General features: G+C 36.2%; 1 protein-coding gene and 1 pseudogene across 1 annotated transcript in view; both read right to left on the reverse strand.

The window, feature by feature from the left end:
* SPTLC3 (serine palmitoyltransferase long chain base subunit 3) overlaps window positions 1-17273 on the reverse strand; it is a 198440-nt gene that overhangs the window by 55980 nt on the left and 125187 nt on the right. Inside the window, exons 8-9 of the mRNA XM_020986144.2 lie at window positions 14003-14222; window positions 2193-2319 (exon numbers count right to left, since the gene is read on the reverse strand). Coding sequence (XP_020841803.1) covers window positions 2193-2319; window positions 14003-14222 — 347 coding nt within the window. The remainder of the gene's footprint in view (window positions 1-2192; window positions 2320-14002; window positions 14223-17273) is intronic.
* On the reverse strand, window positions 11791-12538 carry LOC110210128 (cyclin-G1 pseudogene; annotated as a pseudogene).

Genomic DNA, 17273 nt, shown 5'->3' on the forward strand with positions numbered 1-17273 from the left:
ACAGCAAGTATTTATTAAGTGCCTATTACATGTTAGGCACTGGTGATACAAATACAAAGAATAAACAATCCTTACTCGAAAAGAGCTTACATTTTAATGGGGCAAAGATAACGGGGATGGGAGGTGAGCAATAATAATAGTACTGTTTATGAGTGATAGAGAGAAGGTCAGTTGGCTGAATGGGAAAGTATGGGAATGAAGAGATGGAGTACGGTAAACGTGCAAAAATTGATTGGGTCCAGATTGTGCTTGCTTTAAGAACTAAACAGAGGAATTATTTTTTTTCCCTAGAGACAACAGGGAGTCCCTGCAGTTTATTGATGAGGGGAGTGACATGGTTAGATCTACATTTAAGGAAAATCATTTTGGGAGCTTGCGTTAAGGATGAAGTAGAGTTTGGAGATACTTGAGGCAGGGAGACCAATTCGGAAGCCATAATAATATTCTAGAGATGGTGAGGGCGTGGTCTAAAGTTGTGGTCATATGAGATGGGTCAAATGTGAGAGATGTTGAGGACTTAGAAAGATTTGGTAACTGACTGAATAAGGAAGATGAGGAAGAGTAAAGAGTTTATGAATCAAGGAGACTTGAAGAATGGTGGTAGCCTTAGACAAAAACAGGGAAGTTTGGAAGAAGCATGAGTTTTGGAAGATAGCTTGTTCTACTTTGGACATTTTGAGTTTGATATGTCTCTGGGAAATCCAATCTGAGTTGGTGTGAAGAACTGATTAACTGAATCATGGGGACTATACTCATATTTGATACAAAGGCTTGATCTTTGTTCTATTTCTCTGCCATTTCATTTAGTCCTAGCTGGCATGTGAAATTTCATATTATGAGATTTCATTGGAGGAAAAAAATAATTTTTTGGCTTTTGTATAATGAACATATATTTATTAAGTTCTCAGCAGTATGCTTGACCTGAGGGGGTGGGGAGGGAGGTGAGGAAGATACAAAATAGATATGAGACAGGGACCTTGTCCTCAAGGAATTATTGTCTTGCATGGTCTTAGAGGCCTCCCAGCATTTGTTAGGATGAAAAATCAAGTCTTCTCTCTGGGTTCATTTACTCTGTAAAGTATTATATACAGGAGATGAAAAAGGGGCTACAGTGCATATGTTCTACATTGTTTGTCTGCAGTCCCTCAGTCTATGCATTAACTCCTCACCAGCCTAGCTTTGGAGTGAAGGGTGGCTGTTTTTGCATAAACACTGTCATTTTAGTGGCACTGCTATTTCATCTTTGAACCATGGCATCAAAGAAACATTGACCTTATTCTTGTTGCTTGCCTGTCTTTGAAGCGGATGGCTTTGCATTGCAGATTAAAGTGAAGACATTCATCAAGAAACAGATCTGGCAAATCACTCCCCAAACTCTGGATGAAACAAAGCTTTTCAGGCTTCGATTACAGTTGCACAGCAGAGTGAACCAAAGATGAAGGCTTTAATGCTAGTCTCCTCAGATCCCTTAAGATAGCAAAGCAGGGCGATAGTGTGGGCCTTTTAGTTTGGGGTAACTTTACTCTGTAAGTTAGTTACTAAGTTAGTTTTCTAGGCAGAAAAGAGAAAGTAATGGTAGGATTCCCAACCTGTGCTCTTCATTCCTCGCTTCAATTTAAATAAAGCAAACATTTGGAAAAATTAGGTCCTCACAATAATATTCTATGCACATTTGGTTACTTCAAATGAAAGCCTTAGTAGAGCAGTAGCTATAACAGGCCGAATAAATTGTAAACTTTTATGTTTACTGTATCATTGCATTTTTCTTTCACGACTACTGATGACTCTTTTAAAAGGGAGTAGGAACTGTTCCTGTGTACTATCTTTCTCCCTAGGGCTTAATAAAGTGCAGGCACTTGATGTTGCATTTTAAGAGAAGAGTTCCTAACAGGTATGCCATATTTAAAAAACAGGTAATATATAAACTAGTATAAAAATAAAAACCTACTAAATTTGTATAGTAAATTCAGATGGGATTATTTGCCCTTGATTTGTTAAATTGATATCTTGTACAGTTCATTTTAAAAAGTCTAATTTATAGAAACTCATTTTATATGAGATATTTCATAACAAAGTACAGATAAAATGCTGGTATATATTCTACGTGGTTGAACTTTGTTCAGGCACAAGAAAGACAGAAACAGCCCTGGGAGGCAAAGTAAATATGATCTATTATACATTTGTTGTCTTACCATTTGTTGTTCCGTCTAGTCCCATGAGAGATTTCATAGACCTGATTGTTTGCTCTGCTATAGGTGCGGACATAGATGTAGCATAAACAGCACCATGTGAATAAACTCTTAAATAATCCACCAGGTCCTGAAATAAAGTAAAAAAAGAAAACCAAAATATAAATAAAATTAACTTTAGACTTTAGTTTGTGTGTGTGTGTGTGTGTGTGTGTGTGTGTGTGTGTGTGTGTGTGTGTGTTTTGCAAGAAGTGGTAATCTTCCCCATGGCCTACATTACGTCTGTTCAAAGGGGAAAAAAGAGTAGACTAATTTGACAGGAATGTAGACTGCATAGAGAGAATAATGTAAAACACACTAGCAAAATAGTAGGTAGTATTGTTAGTTTTTGTTTGTGTGAGCCTTTCTTATCTTTCCAACCAGACTGTATACTTCTTGAAGGCAAAGATTCATTTGTTTTCCCTGACAGCATTAAATACTGTGTTATCAATGCATTGCTATCTTTGCATTCCCAGAACTGTGCAGGCGTGTGCGCACCCTCCCCCCCGCCCCCACATACTCCCACTGATTGAATTGAGGAGACAGTACAGCTTTAATGAAATATCTGGGCCAATGTTGATGTTGTTGTTGAGTTGTGTCCAGCTCTTCATGACCCTGTGGACCAAGCTGTCCATGGGGTTTTCTTGGTAAAGATACTGCAGTGGTTTGCTATTTCCTTCTTCAGTGGATTAAGGCAAACAGAGATTAAGTGACTTGTCCAGAATCACACAGCTAAGTGTCTGAGGCTGGATTTGAACTTCGATCTTCCTTATTCCAGGCCCTTGGCTCTATCCATTGAGTCAGCTAACTGCCTCCTCATCCAGTAAGAGGAGACAAAGTTGGAAAGGTAGATAGAGGCCAGATTGTAAAAGGTTTTTAATCCCAGCTTGATTTAGGCATTTGAATTTTACACAGAAGCAGTGGAGAATATTAAAAATTCTTGAATAGTATTACTTAGGGACACAATTGTTAATAAAATGGTGATCTTCATTAGTAGGAAAAATCATTAGCCTTTGTTTCTTCCTCCTGATACCAAAATAAAACCTATAGGCAAAACTAATTAATTTTTACTCCACTTAGAACTTGCAATAATTTGACCAAAGGTTAGTTTAGAAAACTAACTTATTCAGTGTTCTTTTCAAGTATCTTCTTGTGGAAAGCACTGTACTAAGCACTTGAAATTCAAAGATGAAAAAAAATGACACCCCCTTTATTAAAGGAACTTACTTCTGTTGGGGAAATGAAAGAAACGACTATAAATAGATGTGTATAATAAAAAGTAGTGATCCAGAGGAAGTATGCTAGGAAAAGTGGAGGCAGTGGGTACTTGAGGTGAGCCTAGAAGGAAGAGAAGGATTATGAAAGGAGAAAATGGGGAAGAGAACATTCTAGGTGGGATAGGGAAGGGGGCTGCTGAGCATGTCTGGAGGTGGGAAATGGAGTGAGTTTATAGAATAACCAGTAGCCCAGTTTCAGTGAAATGCTTAGTACCACAAAACAAAAAAACTCCATATTTTGCTATTTAAGGTGAATTTGGCCCAACTTACCTTTTCAGTTTTGTTTTCTACCATCTCTCTATAGGAATGCTGTAGCTAAATTAAGCTATTCCCCAAACATATCTTACTTACACTTTGCTGCCTCCATGTATTTGTTCAGACTGTTCTCTTTTCTTGGCATGCCCTTGCTATACATCTTTTCCTCCATAATTTTTTTCCCTTTTTTTTTTTTTGGCAATTGGGGTTAAGTGACTTGCCCAGGGTCACACAGCTAGTAAGTGTCAAGTGTTTGGTCTGAGGCCTGATTTGAACTCAGGTACTCTTGACTTCAGGGCCGATGCTCTATCTACTATGCTACCTAGCTGCCCCTTCCTCTACAAATTTTAAACATCCTTAAAGACCCAGCTCCAGGGGTACTTCCTCCTTGAAGTGCTCCAGGGGTACTTCCTCCTTGAAGTCTTCTCTAATACCTTGCCCTGATATACTGGAAGTGCTCTCCTTTCTCTGGATTCCCATTGCACGTTGTATCAGTCATATGATATTTATTAAGTCTTGTCTTGTTTTATGTGCTTGAGTTGTTTATAATTAGTTACTTATATGTATTGCCCTGGGCTGGGAAGATATTTTATACTTCTTTGTATTCCCAAGAATGTACCTAGCAGAAGGACTTGCACAGAAGAGTTGGTCAGGAATATTTATTAAAGGAATGAAAAGTGTTGGGTGTCTTTAGAAAGCCCAAGATGACTTAATAAGATAGTCCATTAAGTCTAGACATTGGGATGATAAAAATGGCCCAGACAAGGTGATATATAGGATATCACACCCCAATCCAGTGTGATTATGTTTGTTGCCCTACTGGTGTGGGAGCAAGTCTAAAAACACTCAAGATGTCCTACAGAAAGGAGTTAATAAGTTGCTGATAGATATATTTCTGTATAAGTACAATAACTGCAATAAATTAGCCATAGTTACTTTTTGTGAGATAAAGAGGACTTAGAAATTTGCTTTCAGATATAGACTCTGATCGTTTTCTAACATAGGTTCCGTTCCTAAGGGTAATTTACAACACTGAGGGCCAGACGGGAGGCCAGTGATGGCAGTGGGACAAGGATGGGGAGTCAAAAGCTCAACGAAGAGTGAGAAAATATTACTCTTTATTCTGTAGTCAGAATCCACATTTATGTGAGGCCCACCTCCTCTCTATCAAAGTTATTTTGGCATTTTCACCTTTGTTTGTGCTGCTTCTTTCCCTAAATACCTGTAGTAACTTGCCTAGCTCGGTACTAGAGACAAAGTAGTTTCTTCATAAATACTTGTTGATTGATTATCTTTTCAGTTTTTCTCTTTTGGTTGTAATTAATTCATTCAAATATATATTGATAAACTCATGGCAACATGCTGAGTTCCAAAAGGAATGAGGAAGACGCCTAAGTTACAGATCCTGCCTTCTAGGATTTTTCAATCTAATTGAGAAGAAAAGGCATATCCAGATGAAAGTTATGATATAGATACATTATATTTACACAATGTTAGAAAAACAATACAAAGAATACAATTAAGAGTCAGAATGAGCAATAGAGAGAATAAGTGGTATTATAGTTCAAAGAATAGGGAGACTAATATGAATTAGTAATCAGGGATAACCTCATGGCAGTTCTGAGACCTGAGCTGGGTCTTGTAGGATAGGTAATACTTGGGAAGGTAGAGAAGAAGGAGAGGACATTCCAGGACAACAGCTCAGGAAAAGATATAGAGACTAGGGGATGATTTTGATAAATACGTGAATTATGATAAGCATCTGTCAGTGGAAGACTTTGTATTGGGGAGTAGTGAGAGATGACGAGTGGATAGATAGAGATAGGGCAAGATTGTGTCAGTTTTTAATACTTGACTGAGAAGTTTGGACTTTTATTTTATAGGCAGTGTGGAACCATTGGAGGCCTGTGAACAAGAGAGTGACATGATGAAATTTGAATCTTTTGGGAAGATTAGCTGTCAGTAATATACAGGAAAGTTGATGGGGGAGGGGTTTGGAGGAAGATAGTATTTGGAAACCAGAGACAGAGATTTGTTAAGAGACTGTTGCAGTAGACCTGGAGAGGATGAGAGGAATGACAAGATAAAGGCAATGGAAATGGGAGGATGAATTAGATTTCAACTAGATAAGGGATGCAGAAGAAGGAGCAAAAATGACTCAGACTTCAAGCTTGAATTATTGGGAAAGTAGTAGTGTCATTATTTGGAAAGGAAGCTGGTTTAAAAGTAGAGTGATAAATCTGAGCCTCAGATCTCGGCCTCTTCTATGAAGCCTTCTCAGACTATTAATCCACGTTGATCTCTTTCTTTTTTTTTTTGAATTTCTGTAACACCTAAGTCTGTAGTATTCAATTTAACTTTTGAGAGGTAGTGAATGTGTTTAGTGAGAAAATGGTTATATAATTTCAGAATTAATGTATGGCGAGATTATGTTTAGGGGTTGTATATGTGGGAAAATGAGACAGTCAGTGATTTGGCATTTGACAAGGCAAGTGCAGAGCTGAGAAACCCCGGTCAGATATAGCTGAAGGGGGCAGGATGATAAAATAGGTCATGGTGACATCTCCTTCCCCCGTTTCTCCCTGTGTATAAGAAATATTAGTAGAATAATCCATGAGATCAGATAGCAGATGTGAGTAATGAATTTCTGAACCCTCCTACTTTTGTTTTGGGAAGATATTGCTCGAGGGCTGGAGGGGAGGGAGAAAGGGATAGGATCATGTATTGGGTTTGTATGATATGTCATATCTAGCGTGAGTATAGTGTGAGCACATAAGTATTTCATCAGTGCTTTTTGATTGCTTGATTAGAATTGAGATTGATGGGCAGTGGTATGGGTGGCAGAGAGCCCTTGGTTGTGTTGGGGAAGTCAACCAGATTTACTCAATTGTGTGTATAGTAAACTCTGTACTGGAAGCAAGGAATGAAAGTTGAGGTCTTTGAGAGGTTGGAAGAACCTGTTTAGGTTTATAAAAATGTGCCGGCCCTCTTCTTACCTGCTAATTTTCCTAGCCTTTTACATATCTAGAAATTTTATGGAGTCATTGCCTCTCTGATGGCAGTGAGTATACTTCAGAAAGAGTAATATAATTTGTATTTAAGGTCTTAACTTACCTGCAGGTTTATTTCTTTTTTTCGACTAGCTTAGTTTTTCAGAGATTGTATTTGTGGATTCACATTACTTAGAATGGTTACTCAGAAAGTGGTACTGTGGATTGAGCTCTGGGGAACGTCAAGGAAGGATGGAAGTCTTGATTATTGATTTCTCCTTTCTCCTGTCCATTCAGGTATCATGAAAAATTAATTAATAGTTTACTTTGGCCTTTTGCAATTTGAGTCTGTGTTGTGTCTTGCTTCAGAGTGGGCTATAGATCTAGTTATGCAGAGGTTATAGTGCGCAAATGTAGGCTCAAAATTCTGATTATTTTCCCTACCCTTAGGTCCAATGGTTCAAGGACAGGGGTAGCCTTGCTAAAGGAATTTAGACAAGAGGATTGTTTGAGTAAACATTTTAGTGCTCATTTCATGACCCCCATTTACTTCAAAGGACTGTTAGACATAGTGATATCAAAGAACTTGGGCCAGAGCTGAGCTGAGCAGGGAGTCAGATTTAACCAGGCTTGCTGTGGATGAATGCAAAATCTCACCAAGCTGAAAGACCCATGCCAAACCTGCTTCACTGAACAGTTTGCTGTAGTTTATGGCAGCCTCTCCTGTTTTTTTAACACTCTCCCCTCCTGAATTCTAGCCTTTCAGGTCTAAAGCATGATGGCTACCATCATTAAAAAAAGTCTTATACTCTGTTTTTTGTTTTCAGGCTGAAATGACCAAGAGTTTGTTCAGTGCATGCAAAACCACTCAAGATATTAAACAAAACCCTGTCATGCACCTAAGAAAATCTGGATCCTTCTGGGTTCAGCAGAGTTTACAAAATGTCCTCAGCAACTAGACAAATGGAAAGAAACAAACAATTCTCATCAGCTGATCCCTTTCTTTAAATAAACCATTTATAAGAAAAAGTCATGATAGAAAGAATTCTCTGAATTTTTTCTCAAAAGTCCTGAAAAGAGAGAATTTCAAATTGGAGCTGCTTATAGTCAGAGGATGATCACATAAATTCTCAAAATGGGCAAGATACAGAACTTGGCTTTAGAGAAAGAATTTCAGTAAGTTTTCAGTAACAGTGAGGAGAGAAGGCAGCTCAACTACTGTTTTTCAGTCTGTATGTGATGAAGAATATGTGAGGGGAAATAAATATTTCATATTTTGTCAGGGAAAAATCTATGCTTTTGTGTGTTTGTGAACATCATAGGGCTCACATCATCTCTCACCATTTCTGTCTTTGTTTTAAAATGTTTGTTTCTCCTTCTTGTAAAATTTTCTAGATAAGTGATTTCTGGAGGCTTCTAATAAATGAGATTACTATCTTGTCTTACTTATAGTGTTTAGTGGACAAAAAATAAAAGAATTCAGTCACCCACCTGCAGAGAGGAGGGGATACTGAGAGAGCGGAAAGATTTGAAAATGCTTAATGCTTTGGCATTGTCCAAAAGCTATAGAATAAATCCTAATTTGGTCAGTTTGTTTTTTGGGCCCTCCCTCACTGTTGGTCACTAAGCTATTTGTAATTTGATTTTCCTGGTCATCTCAGATGATTTAATCATCTTCCTTATTATGTGTTGGTTTGAGATAGATGCCTAACCTACCAAGGATTTATCTAGTTGCTAATATAAATTGGGGATCCATAGAGAAACTTTCTATGTAAATGCAAGATACTGTTAGCATGCACAGTTGGCGTTAGCTTTTGTGAGTCTAGTTACCTTCATTCCATAATGAGATGCCAGTGTCATACATACATTCTAATGTTAATACTACCATTTATAGTTATAGTTGAGAAGACATTAGGTTTTATTTTTCACCTTTAGACCTGACTGATAGGTCACCTGACAATCAGTTGAACATCTATTTGAATTTTCTTAGACTTAAGAAAATAAATATTTTGAATTACTGCATTTAAAAAAGAAGTGCTTTTTTAAAAATTCCATTAGCATCAGCTTTGAATTTTTTAGGGAGATTTCCCAGTAATACAAATTTAAAAAATTTCATTTTGTTATACTTTTTAACCTCTGAAAAATATGAGTTATTCTATTTTTTGAAAAGTACTGAGTAGAAAGGTAAGAAACTACTTTTAAATCAAGGATTCTTATGACTGCACAATGTATCTTTTTAGTAAAAAACAACAACAAAATCAAACTCAAAATAGAAACTCTTTACTCAGTCAACAGAGGAAAATCTATACTGTGGAAATCTGAAGTAAAGAAAACAAAATAAACAAAGCATTAGTACTTCTTAAAACTTCAAAATGTGACTTTCTTAAATGGAAACACACATTAGTTCATTCTCATTTGAAGACTACATTAGAAACTGAGATCTATGAAGAACAGACATGACATCCAGTAAATCATGAACTCTTTATAGAAACTCTAGAGGTCCTTATGGGGACCAGCCTAGTAAGAGCTGGTAGGTTAGAGGTCATGTAGTCGGTTCCTGGATCAACAACAACAACATTCATATGTAATGTTTTAAGGCTTACAGATTACTTAGCCTATAGTATCTTATTTGATGCTCATAATAACCATTTGAGGTAACTATTATATGTAACTTGCCTGTAGTCATAATAACTAGTAAGTGTTCAAGAAGGGATTTAGATCCAGTTCTCTCCTGATTCAAAGTCCAGTACTATACCATGCTTGTGTGCCCTTTACTCTCCGTTAAAAAACAAATAAACGAAAAAAGAAGAAAAAACACTTTCTTTTTTTGAATTTTGTTTCCTAGAGCTACAGGACAGTTTTTTTTTTTTTTTACTAGATCAGATGATTTCTGAGGTCCTCCCTTTTCCACTCTGAAGTTATAACTGCTTTGGTGGCTTCTATCTCATTTTCTATTTCTTTCTGCCATCTAGTGGCATAACATAAAACTACAGTGCACCATAAAGGAGGAGGAGGAGCAACAGTAGTTAACTCATGATTTAGAGCCAGGAGGGATCTTTGGTAAGGAAATACAGGAAGCAAACAGCAACATAGTTGGAAACATTTGGGTAAAGATCAGAAGAACAGAATCAGTTTGGTGACAGGAGTATGTATACCACAGACCACCTGAATAGAAAGAGGAAATAGATCAGGGGTTCTGGAAACATCACATTCTTGGTGTGGTGGGTAATTTTAGTTATCCAGACACAATTAGAGCTATCTATTCGCCAGAAGTGGAGTGGCTAATAACTTGTTGATTTATCTTAATGATAATTTCAGCTTTCAAAAGGTAGAGAAACCTTAATCTGATTCTCATTATCAGTGAAGTACTTGGTGATTGGGGGTGGATATGATAGGGATATTGGACAGTGATCGTACCCTCCTTAGAGTTTATGAGAGAGGAGGTAAACCAGGCATGGTCAGACTCTACCCTTGATTGGAGAAAACTGATTTCCAAGGGTTCAGAGATGATATAGGGAAGATGTCATGGACTGAAATTCTACAAGGGATATTGTAATAGGAGGGTGTTTGGAAGCCCTCAAGAATGAAATTCTGAAGAAAGAAAGGAAAACAGTTCTGAAGAAGAAAAATGAGAATTGTTTGAAGAGACCAATGTGTATGCACAGACAATTCCCCAACAAACTTAGATTTCACTTAATTATTTATTTATTGTTGCATTTCAATAGTTTTGTTGAAAGGTCAGTGTCTTAGTACCAGAACATAATGGTACTTTGTTAGGTTACTTCAGCAAACAAGTTTGTATTGATGAATTACAAAGGAAATTCTTGAATGAATCAGGTGTTTAGGAGTATGTGAAGAGTGCATCCACAAAATGAAGCATAAGACTATGAGACATACTGTGGTTCTTTGGTTTATCTTTAAAGGGAAGTTTTGTTGTTGTTGTTTTTTTTTAACCCACAAGCATGATGTTAAAGGGAAATTTGAACTAGTTTTAGCTATTGTGGAAATTAAGTTATATATTGCACTGATTTAACTATATGCTTTCCCAGCCCTGTATGTCAGTTTAGATTCATTAACCTACAACTAGCCTTATACCACATAATTAGTCAATTAAATTTCTGTTTACTTGAATCTGGATAGACAACTCACATTAGCCTCTCTGAGTTGAACTGTTATAGGAGCATTATGACAGTATTGCTTTAAAATACAAAGCTCTATACTAATGGTCCAGTTTCATGCCAACAGTAACCCTTATTTAAAAGCTCTAGAGTGTTAGCATTAGCATATATTGCTTTAGAAGGGCACAGCTGAGGTTTCAGATTAGCAGTCTATGAGAGTACAATAGAAATTAACTTTTTTCTAAGGGGCTAGAAATTGAGATAAAAATCATTCTGTGTAAAACTTTGCCGCATCACTTGTGACGTAGGATAATGTTGAAGATCACTTAAATTTAACATGTCTGTCTACAACTTTAATACAATTTTATAATCAAATTTAAGTGAAAAATATGCTAAACAAAAATAAATCCTTAGAATTATTGGATTATCTAGTTGTATAAGGCTTTAACAAGATTGTTTATACTGCCTCAAAGACTAGTAACCCTGACTAAAGTGCATCATACTATTTTTCTGAAGTTGATCTGTTTTAATGTGAACTTATATCCCAATTCAAATAACATCAGTTAAAGTCAATTACACCTTGCCAATCATTACTACCTATAATAAGTATACTAATCCAGATACTACTACACTGGATCAATATTAATTGTCAATCTACAGTATAGTCTCCCATCCATATTCCACATTAGGGTTTCACATTTTAACTTTTAGTTTTTACAAACATACTTCAAAGAAGGTCATAATTTAGTCCTGAACACATTTCCAGTTGCAGCACATATAATCAGTTTCCAGAAACATCAGTGCTAACCTAGTTGCTATGTTTCAGACTTCACAGCTTAAATGTGTCCAAATATTGGAGTCCACAATTATGATGTGAAGTAAGCCTTCAAAATAGTTGAATTTCTTTACCATAAGAGTCCTATTAAGACCCAGTTTCAGGGATTGTTGGAAAATGAGTGATTTTGTAATAACTATGCTTCAACTGATATGCAGTATGGCCAGACACAATCCACTTCAACTTCTGAACATTTGGTTTAGAACTCTTGTTTGATGAGTATTCAGTTAGGCACATTGCTACAAGTTTCTGCCAGAAGGTCAAATCTCTGCAATTTATCTTGGAATGTTTCTGAAGACATTCTACTTCTTCTGTCAATTCTATAAATTTCTGTGCTTGACTCTTCAGTACAATTATAGACAATGCCAATACAGAAGGCTTTGCTTTAGAAAACAATCCTACAGTGGCATACCTTAAACTGAGCTTCTAGTCTTTCAAAACTCAGGTTCTTTCTCCTTTCAGATGGTAAGTTTTCATGAATGAATGAATAATAGAGCTGTAGAAACTGAAAGGCAGTTTTGACTTTCCAACAAAACTTCTCTAATACAATCTTTTCTGTTTTCATCAGTTCAGAATTCGTATTGTCTTATTCAGATCAAATCAGTGGCTAATAGGACATTTCTCTGAAATCTGTTGATTTCACAGCCAGAGAGAAGCAACTTAATTCCACATATTCAAGGTGTTTGGACTATACCTTCATTTTGGATAAAAAACTGTCCAGTAAATTCACAGCTAGAGAAAAAGCCTCTGTGTCAAAACCAAAGAACTGAGTTAGGCTAAGAAGGTCTTTCACTTCAAAGTCCCTCAGTCTAGCAGTCATGGGAAGGCCATTATGAGCAGATTCAATTAGTCTCAAGCCACAGACCTTCTGTTCCAACAGAACATTCAGCTGGTGCAGTGGTTTCTGAGCTTCAGTTGTTACCAGTGCCTTTATCTTCTTGAGCTCCTCTCGGCAGCTTTCTTGGTAGCAAGCCTTCCCCTCATCCCCACCCAGGGACTACCCTCTCCTCATCCTGAAAAATTAGTCCAAATGTCCCGGACGATGCAGGAAGTATATGAGGGAGAGGAGAGGTGTTTGGGGGCCAGGGGAAGATGATGGAGGGGGTTTATGGGGCAGTGGCTCCAGCAAGCTGAGAATGATGCCATTCCTAGAGCACCAAGCTCTGAGAACAAACTTAGATTTTAAAATGACATATACAGTTGATGGAAGTAAGGACAAGTAACAGGATAACTATAAGAGCATGATGTAGTTCTGTAAAAAACAGTATCAGGAATGCTAAAGCTTGGAATGGATTGAGTCAGGCTTAATGTAAGAAAGTAGGTATCAAGGGAAATATGAAGACTGGAGAAGGGATAGGACTCTTTTCTTGGGGGTAGATGTTAAGATAACTCATGAGAATAGAAGGCAAAAAACTCATAATGTGGGTTTTTTTTTTTGACTTTTGTTTTCTCTGCCAATGACCTTTGGGATAGAAAATGACAGAAAAAAATGTACAAAGAGAGGTAATACCAAGATAAGTTAATAGCTACTAAAAGAGCATCTAGTTGTCCTAGAAGAATTCAGGGCTAGGGTACAATAATTATATACTTTGGTGCTTAAAGAACTAGTAAATGTGATTGCTGAGTCGCTGTCAGTTATATTTACAAAAATTAGAGAATGAGAGATTTTTTAAAAGGAAAGTGAATAGAGTCTTCAGACTATAGGACAATAAATCAATCAATTGTTATCAAGCACTTATGTACCATGCATAGTGCAAAGCTCTGACTATATAATAACAAAAAACCTCTGTCCCTTGGACAGCAAGGAGATCAAATCAAATACATAAAGAAATGAATTCGGACTATTCATTGGAAGGACAAATACTGTAGTTGAAGCTTGAATATTTTGGCCCCATAATGAAAAGACAGGACTCATTGGAAAATACCCTGATGTTGGGAAAGATTGAAGGCAAAAGGAGAAAGGGGGTGGCAGAGGATGAAATGGATAGATAGTGTCATGAAAGCAATGAACGTGAGCTTGGACAGACATAAGGAGATAGTGGAGGATAAAAGGTCCTGGTGTCCATGGGGTCATGAAGAGTTGGACATGGCTGAAAGACTGAACAACAACATATCTGAATATGAATCTAAGTAGTGGGATGCTCTGTATTATGTGTGGCAGGTTGACTTGTATTATGGCTTATGCCTAGGAAATCTTGCCTTATTAAATTCACAGTGATGGAATTAGACTTAATGCCAGAGATTATTTCCAGGATGTACGTGCTTTACTTAGGTAAAGGGTTTTTTTTTTTTGTTTTACCTTTCTTCCAGCTATGTATCCTCCAGCTGCTCCAAAGCTCTTGGTGAACGTTCCCATGAGCACATCAACATCATAAGGATCCATTCCAAAGTAATCCACGACCCCCTGGCCTCTTGGGCCTAAACTTCCAATACTGTGAGCTTCATCCAAGTAGAGGTATGCTTTGTACTTCTTCTTTAAGGCAATGATCTCAGGCAGGCGCACAATGGAACCTTCCATGCTAGATTATGGAGAGAAATGCTAATATTGTAATTTATTCTCTGAAAAACTTTTCTTTCTTTTCCTTTTTAAATACAGATATGACAATTAGCTTCTACCCTCTATTAAAGATAGGTACTTACCATTTGTTTCCTCTCAGATACGTTTTAAAAGCATAAATTAAAATTTTTGCAGCTAGGAAAGAGTCTAAGTGTTTTGAAAATGAAGGCTATGCCTCTCTGCCACATTTCCTGAAGAACTAAAATAAATTATCTGTTGATTTGGCATATTGAGTTTTGGTCAAAGTGAGGAAAGGATCTCACTGTGTACTTTAATTTTAATTGTTAAGATGTTAAAAATAACATTCCTTTTAATGATGGAATTGGTGTAGTCATGTAATGATCCACTGACTGATGATAGATCCATAAATGCTTATTGACCAATTAGACCCTATCAATCCCCTCTTTCGAGTTGATGAAAGGTGAAGGTTACAGTGACAAAACCATAAAAGAACTTTATTTGAAGCTATGATGAATTAAACATAACAAAGTAACCATGCTTATAGAGCAAGATTCAGTATTTCATTGTGGTAATTGGTTTATTTCATATGTCTAATAGTTTCCTGTAGATGGAAACTTCTTTTTTATCCCCAGTCTTATGTTTCTTTCTATTTTAACTTATAAGCTTCTTCTCCTTTTGGAATTAGCAGAATATAAATCTTATTAAAGTAAATTTATGTAGTAGCTAACTTCTTGGAATTTTAAGCTTTTAATAAGTTCTCAGAATACCTTGATTGCAATATCTTTGTGCACAGTTTTGATTGCATTAAATGATTATTTCAATTAAAAAAATAGTTAAATAAGCCAGTTAGGTCAAACTGCCAATTTTAATGTTTTCTTTCCTTCTGCTGAATTTAACTATAAATAAAACTAAACTAATGATTTTATTTTTTTCCACTTTAAACACTTAAGTGACAGGTCAGTTTAGATAGTTAAACAGTAAAATTGGTTGGACATGTATCCTTAGTTTAATAGGTGCTAGATAAAGAATAAAATTTTAAGAAGACAAAATAATCTTTTCACAGGCACATTTGTGTGTATATGTGTGTGTGTGTGTGTGTGTGTGTGTGTGTGTGTGTGTGTGTGTGTGTAGGCCATGATTTGAGTTACATTAAGGCTGGTTAAAGTTTTATTCCTTTAGCTTCAGTACTTTAATATTTGAAGTTGAGTTACATTTAGAAATATGCTTTACATTTGTTACTTATTAAACATATTTTTCCTTTGAAATGGAAGTCCTCTCCCATCCGTCTCAACATTATTGGAAGAAATACTGTTTAATACAGATAGTTCTACCAGCTAATTTAAAGCAACATTCAAGGCCTTGAAAGATACTTGAATTAATAATATAGTGAATATATGTATATGATGTATATTCACATATACATACATATATGTGTGCTTATATATTTATGTACTATTAGATAACATATTAACGAAGAATATAAATTTCTTTTTGAAATCTCCTTTTTCTCTGCTTCTTACACCTAATCTGAGTTACTAAATGGCAGCAATAGACAAATGCTATTGTTTGCCAACTTAAGTGGCAGAAAAATCTTCCTTGTGGGCTCAAATCATATCCTGAGATAAGAAAGGAAAGAATAGCTGCTACCATTTTAAAATTAAGTAACTACTGCCCTTTTTGTTTTCTTGTTCTTTTATGTTTTCACTTATTGCAACTGGAATGATATAGGGCTTGACATTTGGAGTTCAGAAAATCTCAACTACTGTTTTTTTTGGGAGAGAAATCTCAGGCATTTTTGGAGTAAATAACATCTCCTTGATATAAGACTTAACTATCTTTGGAAGAACTGAATCTTCTAGGATTAGGCAAATGATCATCAAATTATTTCTTGAGTATCAATGGGATGAAAGCTATGGCTGTAATTTTGCTACCGCAAGTCCCGGATCATTTGGAAAATTCTCCTTTGTTATTGATTTGTATAACTAGTATACATATTCCATAACTGGAAATAAACCAAAAACAATTTGGATATTTCAGAGTGATCATAGAAACAGTATAAAACTCAGTTCATTTCATGTTGACTTATAATTATGTATGTTATTATGAATTTTTTCTTTAGGAAAAAATTCAGGTTGTGTCAATGTAGTGTTTATTGCATTTTAGTTAAAGAAATCAAATGCCATCACATGTGCCGTGTTGTACAAGTAGACCTAGTTTATTATGGTTTGTTTTCTTTAGTAGATAATTGAAATACTGTTAGGAAGTCTCTGTGATCCTACTACCTCGGCCTTTATATGAATCAGGGTCAGGATGCATTTGTAGTTTCTTGGCTTTGATCAATACTGTCCAGAGACCTTGTGCTGACCACACCCAGCCGGTAATGTAAGAGAAGGCACTGAGAAAGAAAATGGCCTCTGCCCTGGCATTGGGATTTCCTTTTAGGGTCACTTGCTTACACATGCTGCTTGTTTTGACTAATATGATCTTGTAGGCTTTTTATCATGCTTAGTTGAATCGAGATGATAGTTGTAAAGCACTTAGCACAATGCCCATTGGATATTTATTCCCTTCCTCCTTTCGCCTATGTTATTTACCTGACTGCATCAGTTAACTTTCCTGAAATTCACTTCGTTCTTAGTTGACTGACAATGGACTTGACCTTTGTGTGCCTGACCTATGATAATGCCCTGATCTTTCTAGGCCCTTCTCTTCCTCTAGTGTTCAACTCCTTTCTAGTCTAATTTTTAGTGTCTTCCAGGTGCTTCATAGCCAGTTGAGGTCTGGTCATGACTTCTTGTATTTTAACTCATCCTGTTGGGGCTTATATACTTAGCATGTATTATTATACAGTATGGTTATCAATTTTCTGTGATATTCACCATTAGACTATAAGCTCCATGAGAGAACAGATTGTGTTTTATGTACACTTTGTATCTTCTCCATTGCTTTGTACAGAGTAGGTGCTCAGTAGACATTTAATTGAATTAAGCACTAGTGCAAAATACATTATTAATTTTGGCATTTAACAATTTAGCAAATTTAAAAAAATATT

The sequence above is a fragment of the Phascolarctos cinereus genome, unplaced genomic scaffold (assembly GCF_003287225.1).
Source record: "Phascolarctos cinereus isolate Bilbo 61053 unplaced genomic scaffold, phaCin_HiC Scaffold_2;HRSCAF=192, whole genome shotgun sequence".
Lineage (NCBI taxonomy): Eukaryota > Metazoa > Chordata > Mammalia > Diprotodontia > Phascolarctidae > Phascolarctos > Phascolarctos cinereus.